Source organism: Sapajus apella, unplaced genomic scaffold (genome assembly GCF_009761245.1).
Source record: "Sapajus apella isolate SASKATOON/1434 unplaced genomic scaffold, GSC_monkey_1.0 scaffold1, whole genome shotgun sequence".
NCBI lineage: Eukaryota > Metazoa > Chordata > Mammalia > Primates > Cebidae > Sapajus > Sapajus apella.
In genome coordinates, this window is record NW_022436941.1 from 37,601,206 (window position 1) to 37,617,669 (window position 16,464).

The following is a 16,464-nucleotide window of genomic DNA, read 5'->3' on the forward strand; positions in this document are numbered from 1 at the left end:
CACTTAAAGGAAGTTGTATTTTCCTTCACAGTTGTTTTGAATCACTTAAGTATAATTTGAACAGGAAAGTATGTGTTCTCATCTATTGTGCCTGTTTCATCTTGAGGTAGAATGTCAACCCAAACCAAATAAAACTAAAATCAAATTTTCAGGATAATGAAATAAGTCTGAGTTTTGTAACTTTGTGACCCATTTGGACCTTCAACTTCTCCTAATAGAAAATTCACCTATAGGAATTCTGGGGTTCTTGCTGGAAGTCTACTGATCCTCCTCTTTCCAGTGCACTGTATACCAAATGGTAGGAATTCCTTGGAATATATATGAGATCTCCTTAATAATTGTAGTAGTGCATCAAAAATACTGGCATTTCAAGCATAAGGAATTAAACCAACATTTAACTAAGTATCATTTGTGAGTTATTGGTTTATGGATCTATTCAGGCATTCCAAAGACCTTCATAATTTATGTATTTTCCCTGCCATGCATTTTTTATAAACATTCAGTGAAATCTGTCAAATTATTATCATTTAAGAATGATATGACTTTTGGGAATAATCAGAAGTTATTTGTGATATCCAACAAATAAGTTTAAATTGGAAAATGAAAATTCTGATCAAAAGTAACTGTGATTATAATGTGATTAAATGACTTTATAATGTGATTAAATGACTTTTAAATTTTTCTTCAGCAGCTAGTTTGAAAGTAGTTTCCAGGGTAGAATTCCAGAAATCTATAGAGAAATGGCACCTATCCATAAATTGATCAGTTAATCTTTAATCTTTTCTCACCTCACTCAAATGAAAGCTGCAGAACAGCATGGGTTTTGTTTATGTTTATTCTTTTTCCATGACCTAGAAAATTTTCCAGCATATATTATGAATGAAATTATATTTCAATAAATATGGTTGGAATAGATTAATGAATCAACTTCTTAATGTGATAATTTTAAAGGAAACATTTTGTGCATATAGAAATTATTGTAAGTCTTCATACTGATTTTAAATTATAGGAAACAAGATCTTTTTAAGCATTTTATAAATATTGATTATGAATCACATTTATGTTCCGTGTGAATAAGACCCATAAGATGGTCATTTGGTAGTATAATCTTCCCTCAGTATATGCACGGGATTGATTCTAGCACCGCATTCATATAACCAAATGTACTCATACCGAAGTCCTGCAGTCGGCCCTGTGGAACTTGCATATATAAGAAGTCAGCTCTGTTTACTTGAGTTTCACATCCCTCCCTACCAATACTGTATTTTTTGTTTGTGTTTGGTTGAAAAAGCCATGTACAAGCTGACCTTCACAGTCCAAACCCATGTTTTTTGAGGGTCAGCTGTAATAGCAACTACAGTTGTTTGTTATTGTTTTACTTATTTGTTGTTCTAAATAGGTTTAATCCAGTGATTCTCAGTCCGGAAGTTTCTCCTTCAAAACAGAAAGTGTACCTATTAATCATTTTAAAATTCAGATTTATAAGACTGCTTTTATATTGTGTTGAGTATTAACATTTGTATGTATTTTCTCTATTGTGTGCCTGTTTGTAGGTATACGCTTGTCAGCATTGCCAAGTAGCAAAAAATACAGTTATTGTAGCACCGAAACAGCACCTTCTCAAGGTGGACAATCCATGGAGTTTAGTTACTGCTGATCTGATGGGGCCTTTTCATACAAGCAACAGAAGTCATGTGTATGCTATAATCATGACAGATTTATTCACCAAATGGGTTATGATTTTGCCTCTTTGTGATGTTTCAGCATCAGAAGTTTCTAAAGCTATTATCAATATATTTTTCTTATATGGACCTCCTCAGAAAATAATAATGGACCAAAGAGATGAATTCATTCAACAGGTAAGACAAATAAACAACTTAGGTCTGGGATCATATCTTACTCCCTTTCAGTGTCCAGAACCAGTGCCTTGTGCATTATATTACAGAGTGCTTAATAAATTCAGATAAATTGCTATAGGTATAGAGGTATGATATTAAATACTACAAGGATAGTTGTACTGGAAATTAGGAGATTAAGATTTTAATACTTACTGTGGGTTATTGTAAACCTATTTTCAGATTAAAATGAGGAGGTTGGACCAAATAATCTTTACTTCCAGATTAAAAACCCATGATCGGTCAGGCCTGGTGGTTCACGCCTATAATCCCAACACTTTAGGCGGCTGAGGTGGGTGGATCACTTGAGCTCAGGACTTCAAGACCAGCCTGGGCAAGACGGCAAAACCCCATCTCTACAAAAAAACACAAAAATTAGCTGGGCATGGTTGTGGGTGCAATCCAGTTTGGGGGAAGGCTATTAGAACTTCTATTCATATTTAAAAACAAAAAAAGAAATGAAGCTTTATTAATAATGTATACAGATTGATATTAGCATCCTAACTCAGGCAACAAGACAGGTATGTCACACATGCTATGAGAAGGTATCCTGAAAGAAAAGGGAGAATGCACGTTTCGCCACTGATACTTTTGCTTTCAGCAGTTGATTGAATGTATGGATATCATCTACCATTCACCACACTATTCACAAAGTGGCCAGGGAGCTTAGATTTCTTGCAATGAAGCCAAACAATACTAAAAGGCAATCACCCATCCACCACAAGAAAATAGTGCTGGCACATCTACTTAACTTCCAGCTCTTTGTTAGACACATCAATGAGATGAAAACAAATAGTAACTTGAATACTCCCTCTTTATCTGCAGTTTTACTTTCTGAGGTTTCAGTTACTATAGTCAATTACAGTCCAAAAATATTAAATATGAAATTCCAGAAATAAACAATTTATAAGTTTTTAAATTGTACACCATTCTGAGTATTGTGATGAAATCTCATGCTGTCTTGTTCTGTCCAACTGGGATGTGAATCATCTCTTTGTCCAGCATATCCTCATTGTATGTGCTACTCCCTCCCCCCATCAGTCACTTAGTAGCTATCTTGGTTATCAGATCAAATGTCGTGGTTTGTATCCGTTACCTTTATTTTACTTAAGAACGGCCCCAAAGTGCATGAGTAGTAATGTTGGCATATTGTTACTCGTCCTATTTTAATAGGAAGAGTAACAATATTTTTATTAGGTGTTATTAGTTATAAATTATTATTAGTTATTAATCTCTTACTGTGCCTAATTTATAAATTAAAGTCTCTCATAATTATGTATATATAGGAAAAAACGTAGTATAGTTAGAGTTTGTATAGTTAGAGTCAGTACTACCTGCAGTATCACTAGGGGCCTTGGAACGTATTCTCTGAAGATAAAGGGAAACCACATTTATCAGATATGATAGGAAATTGCCCATCAAATTCAAAATTATGAAGAATTGCTTTGAAATATTGGTTCACTTCCACTTTTATTAATGAAGAGCCTTACCCTAAGTGCATATAATGTTTCAAGGTATTTGCTAATGATTATTTGAAGCCATTATGATTAGCTAGCAGTTTTTCCAATTGTGTTTAAAGTTATTTGGTAACCAATCCAGGACTTTGAAAATTTTACTACAGGTAACAATAGGTCCAAGCGTGGTAGCTAACACCTGTGATGTCAGTTTTCTGAGAGACTGAGGTGAGAGGATAACTTGAGATCAGGAGTTCAAGACTAGCCGATGCAATATAGCAAGACTCTACCAAAAAAAAAAAAATTTTTTTTTTTTTTCAATTAGCTGGACGTGGTGTTGCACACCCATAATCCCAGCAACTCAGGAGGCTATGTAAGCATCACTTAAGCCCAGGACATCAAGGCAGCAGTAAGCTATGATTTCATCACTGCACTCCAGTTTGGGCAACAGTGAGACCCTGTCTCAAATTAAAAAAAGTAATAATAGGCTGGGGTGTAATCCTAGCAGGTGGATCACTTGAGCGTAGGAGTTTGAGACTAGCCTAAGCAGCATGGTGAAATACAATCTCTACAAAAAATACAAAAATTAGTCAGGGGTGTGGGGCACACACCTGTAGTCCAGCTACTTGGGAGGTTGATATGGGAAGATCGCTTGAGCCCAGGAGGTTGAGGGCTCCAGTGAGCCAAGATCATGCACTCCACCCTGGGTAAGAGTGAGATCCTGTCTCAAAAAAAAATGGGGGTGGGGGGGAACAAGTAACACTTGCAGGCCTATTTTGTGAGGTTGCTTAAACAAAAAACCAAAAATGTGACATAACATTGGGAAAACTTTCTTTTTTCTGTGATTAAAATGGCCTCACTATTACACAGAAAGCATAATGATGACATTTCAAAATGAACTCTTTTGTCTGCAAATACTGATACAGAAAACACTGCCAAAGATTATAACATAATAGACAGTGTGGGAGGTTTATTATATAGTTGAATAAAAATACAGATGTTTCTAACATAGCTTAGAGTATTTGCTAAATTGTTTCAATAAAATGCACAAATAACTTTTTGTAAGCCTCTGAAGGAAAGAGAATAAACATTATTAGTAAGAAAGTTAATTTTTAAAAATGTCTTACAGAAAACTAAAATTGTAAGGACTGACAGAATATCTGATTTGATGGTAGAGGGGCTGCTAGGGCAAGGCTGTCAAGATAGCATTTCACAAATGGATTCCCTGGACCATTCCTAGGCAACCTCTTGAAAGGAAGTTAAAGGCTTTTTCAAGGGTCATTTAAAACCATTGATCAAGACACAGATTGAAGCTGACCCAAATGACAACTATTTTCTGGGATTTCTTTCTAATTACTGTTTAATTAAAGATAGGCAGCCTGAATTAGTATGTATATCAGCTAGGAAGTGTATTCAATCGAAGTAACAGACTGCCTTTCCCTATCCCAATACATTAATATATGTTTTATGTATATTATCCCAATATATGTTGGCAGTGATAGTCACTCCTGTTGTATTCACAACATGGCTGTCAGAGCACATTCTACAATGCCTACATTTCAGTCAGAAAGAAGAGGGAGAGTAATGAGCAAACAAAGCTAGTACCAGCTGAGTTTGCCCAACTTTTACTTACAACTTTTTGGCTAGAATTACATCACATGACCACCCCTACCTGCAAGGGAGTCTGGGAAATGTAGTTTTCTTTTTGTTGCTTACCCCTCTCGTATTAACTTTGCTTATTTAGTTATTCTGATACTACTCATCTGAAACAGTCATTTTAAAAGACAGATTTATGAGCCAAAGTTTTACTGAACTCAAAATAATAAGGAAAAAATAAGTCTGAAGGATGACATAGGAAAAATTATTTTATATTTAACAGGCTTGCTGTTACAAGTATTGTAAACTCATCTTCGTTTCTTTTAAGTGCTGCACATAATACAGTAACAATAATAGTAGCAGTTAAAAGTTATAAAATACTTATTACTGTCAATAACCGTTTTAAGTGCTTTATAAACATTAACTTATGACCTAGTGTGGTTTGTTATTTATTTTTTTTTTTTGAGAGACTGTCTACTAAATTAAAAAATTACTTGAGGGCTGAGTTCAGTGGCTTATGCCTGTAATCTCAGCACTGTTAAAGGCTATGGTGGGTGGATTGCTTGAGTCCGGAGTTTGAGACCAGCCTAGGCAACATGGCGAAACTCCATCTGTACAAAGTATTTAAAAATTAGCTGGACATGGTGACAGATGCTTGTAGTCCTAGCTGCTAGGCAGGCTGTGGTGAGAGAATTGCCTGAGCCCAGGTGATGGAGGCTACACTCCAGCCTGTGCGACAGAACAAGACCCTGTCTCCCCATCCCCCAAAAAAAGAAAAAAATAAACTCAAAGTTAGTATTAAGTTCTATTCTCCCATGTTGTATGTGTGTATTATGCAAGACACTTAATCTCTTAAAGCTTCAGCCTCAAAAACTTGTTGTAAGATTTAATGACAATAGTGTAAAGCGTCTAGTGTGATGATCAGCAGCATATGGTAAAGACTCAATAAATGGTAACCACTATTTTATACATATTTTATGCATAAAATTTTACATATTTGATGTATGTTTTTGTATAGAATGTTATGGTCAATAAAAAGGCAAGATTCTAATTCTTTTGAAGCCTTTTTTAAGTCAATGGAAAAATAAAACACAAATTTTAAAAAGCCAGCTTTGTTTTACATATTTTTCAGATCAATGTTGAACTGTGCAGATTGTTTGGCATAAAGCAAATTGTAATTTCTCCTGCCTCTGGAACTGTTAATCCAACAGAAAGTACACCTAGCACAATCAAAACATTTCTCTCCAAACACTGTGCTGACCACCCAAACAATTGGGATGATCACCTGTCAGCTGTTTCATTTGCCTTCAATGTAACTCACTTGGTATGTGCCTTTTTATAATTCTGTACTTCTGAGTTGTGACTATTTCTTGGCCAGATAAATGTTTTATTACAAAATTGACATTTATTTTCTTTAAAATAGGAGCCTACAAAAAATACACCATATTTTCAAATGTTTAATCGAAATCCTTATATGCCTGAGAGTTCAGATAGCGTTCATGAAGTGGATGGTGATAATGCAAGTATGTTTGCCAAAATTCTAGATGCAATTAAAGAAGCTGATAAAATAATGGAGAATAAGACAACTTCAATGGGCCAGGTGATTCTATTTAATATAAAAACTGTAATCTAAAACTTTATAAAGTTATATTTAAAGTTGCAGTATATACATGTGTGCATGCACACACACACACAATATACCCTTACATGCCAAAATTTTTTATCTATCAAATTTTGCCTGTCTTGATTAAGTAGACTAAGTAGTTGGTTTACTTGCTGTGAAATGCTGAGAGGCAATAATGAGAAAGCTATGGATTTTGGAATCAAGTACGGCTGGATTCAAACCTATAATCTTAACTGCTTTGAGTTGTTTGAGTTAGGCAAATTACTTAACCTATCTTAGTTTACCTTTTATATAAAGTAGGGTTAATAATACTGATTTTGAAATGTTGTTTTAAGAATTAAATAGAATTCATGCCTATCTTTTAGTAGCATCCCAGTAAGTAACCATTTCGTTATAATGTTCTCATTATCTACATTTACTTTCAAGATACTATAACTCGTTCATCTCTTTGTTCTTTTTCTTTTTACACTTGTAGATGGAGAACAACAATTTGGATGAACTAAATAAAAGCAGGATCATTGTTAAAAAGAAACCAAAGCAATTAAATCCATTTCACTTAAAAGTGGGTCATGAAGTTTTAAGACAAAGGAAAAATTGGTGGAAGGATGGTCGTTTTCAGTCTGAATGGGTTGGTCCTTGTGTCATAGACTATATTACAGAAAGTGGATGTGCTGTCCTGAGAGACAACACTGGGGCTAGACTGAAAAGACCTATCAAAATGTCTCACCTTAAGCCCTACATAAGAGAATCCAGTGAACAAGGTAAATGATCTGTCACTTCTCTATATTTTTGTTCCTTTGGATAAGGAGAGAAGTTAGAAACCTTTCTCCCCTCTTATGTTAGGTTTTCTTTTTCCTTCTCATCTTCATAAAATTTGTTATAGTTTTAGCTATCCCAGGTAGTCTGTTTTATGACAGTATCTCTTCTGTCAGGCCTATGAGATTTTTGTTGTCGTTGTTTTTTTTTTTTTTTTTTTTTTTGTTTTTGTTTTTGAGCCCGAGTCTCACTCTTGCTCAGGCTGGAGTGCAGTGGCGTGATCTTGGCTCACTGCAACCTCCACCTCCTGGGTTCAAGCAATTCTGCCTCAGCCTCTGGAGTAGCTGGGATTACAGGCATGCACTACCACGCCCGGTGAATTTTTGTATTATTAGTCCATGTTGGCCACGCTGGTCTTGAACTTCTGACCTCACGTCGGGGATTACAGGCGTGAGCCACAGGACCGCTTTTTTTTTAGATGGAGTTTCACTCTTGTTGCCCAAGCTGGAGTGCAGTGGCGCAATCTCACCTCACTGCCCCCTCCGCCTCCAGGGTTTAAGCAATTCTCCTGCCTCAGCCTCCCGAGTAGCTGGAATTACAGGCTCATACCACTATGCCCAGCAAATTTTTTGTATTTTTAGTAGAAATGGGGTTTCACCATGTTAGCCAGGCTGGTCTCAAACTCCTGACCTCAGGTGATCCGCCTGCCTCAGCCTCCCAAAGTGCTGGGATTACAGGTGCGAGCCACCGTGCCTAGCCATTTTTTTGATTTCTACTATGTTTTTTATAGTTTATGTGGGAGATACTAAACCTGTTTTCCTCTGAAGGAAAGATAACATCTTAAAATCATCTCTATTTTTGCTTTCTCAATATTTTTTTTTGAGACAGAGTCTCACTCTGTCCCCCAGGCTGGAGTGCAGTGGTGCAGTCTGGGCTCACTGCAACCTCTGCTTCCTGGGTTCCAGCAGTTCTTGTGCCTCAGCCTCCCACGTAGCATGTGCCACCAGGCCTGGCTAATTTTTTGTGTTTTTAGTAGAGACGAGGTTTCACCATTGGCCAGGCTGGTCATGAACTCTTGGCCTCAAGTGATTTGCCTGCGCTGGCCTCCCAAAGTGCTGAGAATACATGCATCTGCCATCACACCTGGCCTTCCAATGTTCTATTAGTCACTTCTTGCCTCTTTTTAGCATGAAAAACAGCTGCTATGATCATTAATGCCAAAAACAACCATACTGTCCAGAATCCAGTTGTGAGATAAATATTAGGGTACTTTAAAAATGTCATTAAATTTTAATATGGCTTTATAGTTAGGTCATGGTTGTGGGCCAGGTGTGGGTACAGAGTGGGGTATCCTCAGAATGCTGTAAGGTGCTGTAAGATGCTGTAAGAAGAGGTGATAGCACTCTAAACAAGGTTATACTTGCCCCTAACTTTGGTTCTGAACAGTCAAGATACACTGTTCTCTGTAACCCTTTCTTTGATAGCCTAGAAGTGATGTTTTTGCCATGGCTTTTAGATTATGTTTCCCACTTTATCAAGACTTTTATTTTGTCCTAATGTATCTGCTTCCTTAGAACTTCTCTGAGGTGGATAACTGAGAGGGAGTTAATTGGTACCTTAGCCAGATGAAGCATTAATGTTATTTGGATATGAGTAACATTTAATGGAAAATATATTTTTAAACAACATAAACAAGTTATGTAACAGGCTTTAGCAAGTATTAATAACAAAAAGAGTAACAACAGTATAAATAACCTTTACTTACCCTACACCTTTTCTTAAGAGGTAAAGCCCTTGTGGGCTGCTCAGTAATGGTAGCTCAACTCTGCTTCTAATCTGGCGTACAACCCTCATGTTAAAACCACTTAGCACTTGCCTTCTTGTGACAGACCCAGTTGTTTAGTCAGTAAACGTACCTTGAACTATGTTCTAATCCTGAAAAATCACAAGTACTTTCATTCTCTTTGTTAGAAGATAAATGCTTTCATGGTTTGTGCCTCTTCTCAGTTCTGAGCTACCTTTAATGATCTCTCTCTTCTGCAAATTAAGTAGGAAAAAAAAGGTTACATTTCTCTGATTTGTAGAAATTCAAAGTAAATGTAATTTCTGCCATCTTTTTTCCTCAATATCACATATTTTCTTGAAAATCTTTTTCACGATTTTCTTGAAAACCACCTCACAAGTTGACTTTAAAGAGTCCTTGAGCGGAATTAAAGCAAACAAAATGATTTTGAATAATCATTGACATTTTTATTTGGCATAAATTTTGATGTGCTATAGCCAAAAGAACTATAAATTTATCTATCCACATTTGTCATTGCTGCTGTTACTAGCCTTGAGATTTCATAGCTCTATTAAAGACTCACTGTCTAAAGCGGATATAATTATTTTGCCAGCCTCTTATCCATTCTTATCTAGAATTGAATGTAGAGTGAGCACATTCAGTACGAGGTCTACAATATTTGTCACTGCTGTTTTAAGTAAGTCTGGCATCAGAGTAAGACTCCATCTCAAAATGTTGGAATTACAGATGTTGAGTCATTGTGCCCAGTCCAGTTGTATATTTCTAAACCAATAGTTATTCAGTTCTCTGTTGACAGTATTAGTTGTTATGATGACAGTGGTATAGTATCAAATTATAGTTATTATTTTGTCTTGAGAAAGGATATACTACTATGGCAGCACATTCTAATAGTTTGAGGATTATCAGATCATATATAGGATTAGTTTAGTCACTTCTCTTTAAAATAAGAAAATTAAGTAGTCTGAAACCTGTCTTTTTCTTTCTGATTGATGAAATAATCCAAATCAGACTTCTTTGAAGCTGTAATTTTTATTTTTCTCCTTAGGGAAATTTAAAAATTGATTTTTTAATCTATTAAGTTTACTCCTTAAAACTACGTTAAGGCTAGACACAGTGGCTCATGCCTGTAATCCCAGCATTTTGAGAGGCTGAGATGGGTGGATTACCTGAACTCAGGAGTTCAAGACCAGCCTGGGCAGCATAGCGAAACGCCGTCCCTACAAAAAAATACAGAAATTAGCTGGGCATGGTGATGTGCACCTTTAGTCATGGTGATGTGCACCTTTAGTCATAGCTACTTAGGGAGCTGAGGCAGAGGATCACTTGAGCCTGGGAGATTGAGGCTGCAGTGAGCCAAGATCATACTCCTGCACTCCAGCCTGGGTAACAGAGTGAGACCACATCTTTTTTTTTTTTTTTAAATGGAGTTTCACTCTTGTCACCCAGGCTGGAGTGTAATGCTGCGACCTTGGGTCACTGCAACCTCCACTTCCTGGGTTCAAGTGATTCTCCTGCCTCAGCCTCCCAAGTAGCTGGGATTACAGGTGTCCACCCCCACACCCAGCTAATTTTTGTATGTTTAGTAGAGACAGGGTTTTCCCATGTTGGGCAGGCTGGCCTCAAACTCCTGACCTCAGCTGATCTGCCCGCCTCGGTCTCCCAAAGTGCAGGATTACAGGTGTGAGCCACTGCGCTGGGCTGAGACCCCATCTCTTTAAAAAACCCTACATTAAAAATGGGTATCAGTGCCGGGCGTGGTGGCTCATGCCTGTAATATCAATAGTTTGGGAGGCCAAGGTAGTTGGATCACAAGGTCAGGATATCAAGGCCATCCTGGCCAACATGGTGAAAACCTGTCTCTACTAAAAATACAAAAGTTAGCTGGGCATGGTGGCAGGCATCTGTAGTCCCAGCTACCCGGGTGGCTGAGGGAGGAGAATTGCTTGATCCCAGGAGGCAGAGGTTGTAGGGAGCTGAGATTGCGTCAACGCACTCCAATCTGGCATCAGAGTAAGACTCCATCTCAAAATAAATTAAATTAATAAAAACTAATAGTAAAAATGGGTATCAAAACTGCTGATTAACACCTTCCTGAAATGTCTTGAAAATATTTTAGTTTCAAAGAAACTAAAGACTTACTTATTCAGTCTGGTAAAAACCGAAATGATGCTTTAAAACAGAGATCATAATCATAACTAAATTAATGAGTAAGGAAAGAAAAATACTTAGTGAAATGTATTGTGTAATGTAACTGACTAGAAAAGACCTTTAATATGTTCTGTTTGTTTATTCCCCATCCCTGTGTTTTCAGGGCAAAAAGTTTAATCATGTTCTTTTATCCCTAATGCAGGATTATTTTAAATTAGTGTTGTCCAATCAATGAATAATAATACAAGAGCTATGTAATTTAAAATTTTCTATTAGTCACATTTTAAAAAGTACAGAAATAAGTGAAAATAACTTTAGTGATATATTTTATATAACCCAATGTATCCAAAATATTATTTGTTCAACATGTAAGGCCCCAAGAGTCTCTTTTCTGATTATTGAAATTAAAGAGCATTTATCTTAGCTCCAGTAGATTTAGACCACAGTAGGAGTTGAAACATATTTGACCTTTGTGAATGAATGAGAATTTTTTTTCTAAACAAACAGACTTTTGATATAATTGAGAGTAGATTTCCATTGTGTATAAAGTGATTTGTGTAGAATTTGCTGAGTGTAGCCCTTCTTCTCTGTGGTTTTATTACAATAAGTTACTTTAAAGGTTAACTGTTTTTAGAGGAAAAAGTTTGTGTGTGTGTATGTATGTGTGTGACTTATATACAGAAGCTATTCTCTTAAAATCAAGTGAGATTAGTAATGTCCATTTGTTTCTAACCAGTGTAGCTATGAGGTACTCAAGTTCAAGGTCTCTGAATCCATTTCAGCAAATTAAAGTGATAATTTCTAAGAGCTTAACATCTAGGCATATTTTTCCCTATTGACATATGTTTACTAGACAAATTTTTCCAGAATAGACCTACTTCATCTGTATGAAAAAAGCTTTTTCAGACAGAAAACTTCCTTTATTAATCCTCTGAGAGAGTCTTTGGACATTTCTTAAATGCCTGTGGTATCTGCCGTCACTGGTAACTTGGCAGGAGCGCATAGGCCTTAAAACCATGAAACTATTACCCTACCTAACCTTTTAAAATTCCCTTAATAACTACTTCCTACCCTTCTCCAGTATTAACAGTAAAGTAATTGCAAATTTTGATGTTAAAACTGAAAGTGTTTCAATTTTATTGATCATTTTTTCTTCCCTCTTGCTGCTATTGGACATAACACATCTCATGTGTTGCATGACTTTTTCTTTTTTTTTTTTTTTTGAGACAGAGTCTCGCTGTGTCACTCAGGGTGGAGTGCAATGGCGTGATCTTACCTCACTGCAACCTCCACCTTCTGGGTTCAAAGTATTCTCCCACCTGAGCCTCCTGAGTATCTAGGATTACAGGCACCCACCACCATGCCTGGCTAATTTTTGTATTTTTAGTAAAGATGGGGTTTCACCTGTTAGCCAGGTTGGTCTCAAACTTCTGACCTCAAGTGATCCACCCACCTCAGCCTCCAAAAGTGCTGGGATTATAGGTGTGAGCCACTGCAGCTGGCCACATGATTTATTTTTATTTTTTGTCTTTCCGAATTATAGGCAGAATAAATGGCTATACAAGCCCAAGCCCACTTATGCCATATTTTGGTAGAGAGAATAACTTTGTGTGACCTATTAAAGTTTGTAAATTGAAAGTTGTTAAATGCATTAAGTTCTAGGGTTGAAATAGGTTCAGTGAGCTATTCATAATAACATTATGAGGCTGAGTAGAGTAGGATTGTTTTTCAGAATATACTAGCAAATTTGTCTGCTCTGAGACACTTTCATTGGTCTCTAATCTAAATAGGCAAATTAATCTTCTTTTACTTTCTCAAATTTAAGATTTGAGGACTCCTTAAGCCCTTAAAATCTACAGGAGACCAACCTAGGCAATATAATTAGCTGGACATGGTGACATGTGCCTGTAGTCCCCGCTATTCATGCCATTGCACTCCAGCCTGGGTGACAGAGTAAGACCATGAATGAATGAATGAATAAATAAATGAAAGAAAAATAAATAAATAGAGATAAATGAATATAGCTTTGTCTATATTTTGATGTTTTGGGGGCAAATTTAGAAAAGGCAGGGGTTCAGGAAGTTAATCAGCTTTGGTAAAATAACGTCTTCTTGCAACGAATTAAAATATCAGATAGGGAGGAATCCTTTCATACATATTAATCTTTCTACAGAAGATTTGCCATCAGTTTAACATTCATTTTAAACATTTTTTTTTCTGATGGTGATGATAAATTTGCTCAAAATACAATAAAATGCTGACAAGGAAGATTCCCTGTCAATACTTCAGTATGGCTTAGGTAGACCTTAAAAGTTCCTAAGAATTTTGGCATTATTAAATCTAAGCTTAAATAATCTAAGCTTATTTAAGCTTAGATTTAAATAAGCTAAGCTTTTTAAGCTATTCCATTGCAGCCTGCCTTCTTACACATTTCTAGCACAAAAACCTGAGTTGGCATGTTGTTTTTAACTTCATACTGTAACAATTTGATATTATCTTCCCAATACGGGGATTTTAAAGATAAGAAAATGATCTCAAGTTGTAAATGCAAGGATTTGATAATTCTATTTGTTAAAATCATTCTATGACCCTCTTAATTTATCCAAAAATGCTTTACAGAGGCATATTAAGGATACCATTATCAAAAATAGTTTTATCATTTTTTTTTTTGAGATAGGGTCTTCTGTCGCCCACACTAGAGTGTAGTGGTGCCATCACAGCTCATTGCAACCTTAACCACCCAGGCTCAAGTGATGCTTCTCAGCCTCCTGAGTAGCTAGGACCGCAGGCACAGGCAACCACACCTTGCTATTTTTTTTGTATTTTTTGTAGAGACGGGGTTTCGCCATGTTGGCCAGGCTGGTCTCGAACTCTGGGACTTAAGCATTCTACTGGCTTTGGCCTTACAAAGTGCTGAGATTACAGGCGTGAGCCACCATGTCCAGCCTTATAATTTTATTTTTAATCTATGCCATAATTCTCACTCCTTCTACCCCTTGTTCCCCATAGATACATATCTACCAAGGACAGGTCGAGGGAACAGGAAAATGGCTGTTTTAAAATCCTTGACCTTTCCTGCATTTTTTATGTATGAACTGTCAAATTTATATCTCATTTAATTTATTCTTTGACATTCATAGTTATTTAGTAGACAGTAGAACTCCCTAGAAGTTAATCTTGATAGTTAATTTTTATTACTTGGGATTTTATTTCTCACTTAACATTATTTAATTTTAAAATATGTTTATTATTCTAAAAGTCACATGTATGATTTATCTTCTTTCAGAAAGTCTATATCTCTTGCACGGTTCAGTAGTGGCAGATCATGACTACATTGGATTGCCTGATATTCCAGTTGGAGCATACCAAGCAAATATTCTGGTGGAAGATGCAACTATTGGTATAGTTGATAATGAATTACTGACATCAAGCAAGGATCGTGAACTATTAGAATATAGAAATACGAAAATCTCTCCATTGATAGATGATCACAGTACTCTTGAAAAGCAGACTTTCAGTCTGTTGGACTCTTCAAACCAGGTTCTTGAATACTTAAGTTAGTAAATACCAAAATTTATTTAAAGTGCTTGTTTAGAATGTATAAACTCTTAATGATATCTTATTCATTAAAAACGGTTGTATAGAAGAAATATCTTGACACATTCTTAATGACTAAATTCGGAAGGTTTATTTTATAGTTATTTATTTATTTAAAATTGTGCCATATTTGAATATCCTTATACATCTATGTGAAGGCAAAGAAAGCATGTAATATATAGAATTCACTTTTTCTTCTAAAAAGAGAATAGGCGGGCCGGGCGCGGTGGCTCAAGCCTGTAATCCCAGCACTTTGGGAGGCCGAGGCGGGTGGATCACGAGGTCAAGAGATCGAGACCATCCTGGTCAACATGGTGAAACCCCGTCTCTACTAAAAATACAAAAAATTAGCTGGGCATGGTGGCGCGTGCCTGTAATCCCAGCTACTCAGGAGGCTGAGGCAGGAGAATTGCCTGAACCCAGGAGGCGGAGGTTGCGGTGAGCCGAGATCGCGCCATTGCACTCCAGCCTGGGTAACAAGAGCGAAACTCCGTCTCAAAAAAAAAAAAAAAAAAAGAGAATAGGCAAAGCACCCCTACTTCTTAGGAAGTAGATTCTAGCTCAAATCTCTCAAATCTTTGTATGGCTTTGGTACCATTTCTCAGTTTTAAATTTTCTGAAATTCTCTACCTTTTCAACAATAAGTTTGAACTACTTTGAATGGGATTGATAAGTATTGAACCAACTGTGACAATGAATGAAATGAAACTTCTTTTGGTTTTATTAGAACTTCTAAAAGCAAGATTGTATGAAAAATATAGGGTTATTTAATGGGCTTTTGCAGGATATTGGTAATATCAAATTATCTAATTGGTTAGATAGGGTCAGGATTAGAGTCTGAAACTATGTATTGGCTGGAAAACATTTGTTCATTTTCATACTATATATTAAAGAGAAAAGCATCAGCCAGGTATGGTGGCTCATACCTATAAATCTCAAGACTTTAGGAGGCCAAGACAGGATGATCACTTGACCCCAGAAGCTCGAGACCAGCCAGAGCAACATAGGGAGATTCCATCTCTACAAAAAAATTTTAAACATTAGCCAGGTGTGGTGGCACATGCCTGTGATCCCAGCTACTCAGGAGGCTGAAGTGGAAGCATTCCTTGACCCAGGAGGTCAAGGCTGCAGGGAGCTGTGCTCGTGCCACAGTACTCCAGCCTGAGTGACAGCATGAGTCTGGTCTCAACAACAACAAAAACATCTGTTAAGAATTTTTCTGCAATCATAAAAAATAATCCTATAAAATAACCAGTATCAAAGATTTTAAACTGTAATTTATGTGATATTCACAACTTTGTTCAATAAATAATTATTATAAGTACTATGAAAAGAACCGTGGGAAAAGTAAAAGATGTGTCAAATGTGTACCTCATTCTTATAAAAGACTTACTGTCTGGTAGTAACAGACTAGGTAAGCCATGTACAACACAAGTTAAGACATGCTAAATTGCAGAAGACAGGTATAAATAATGTACTTAGGGAGGCAAAAAAGAGAGAAGTTGTTTTTAGATAAGAAATTTGTGTTTATCCTTATGGAAGATGGATCATTTAAGCTTGACCTTGAAGAATGTATATGATTTAGTGAAT

The 16,464-nt window shown here is 36.4% G+C and overlaps 1 protein-coding gene across 3 annotated transcripts in view; it reads left to right on the forward strand.

Annotated features, from left to right (window-relative positions):
* Positions 1-14,927, forward strand: part of GIN1 (gypsy retrotransposon integrase 1) — a 28,835-nt gene extending 13,908 nt beyond the window's left edge. For all 3 annotated transcript variants that reach the window (XM_032275422.1, XM_032275414.1, XM_032275430.1), the window contains 5 exons: positions 1,554-1,859; positions 6,078-6,269; positions 6,369-6,545; positions 7,045-7,330; positions 14,564-14,927. In XM_032275422.1, coding sequence (XP_032131313.1) covers positions 1,554-1,859; positions 6,078-6,269; positions 6,369-6,545; positions 7,045-7,330; positions 14,564-14,838 — 1,236 coding nt within the window. In that variant the 3' untranslated portion in view covers positions 14,839-14,927. The remainder of the gene's footprint in view (positions 1-1,553; positions 1,860-6,077; positions 6,270-6,368; positions 6,546-7,044; positions 7,331-14,563) is intronic.
* The last annotated feature ends 1,537 nt before the right edge of the window (positions 14,928-16,464 follow it).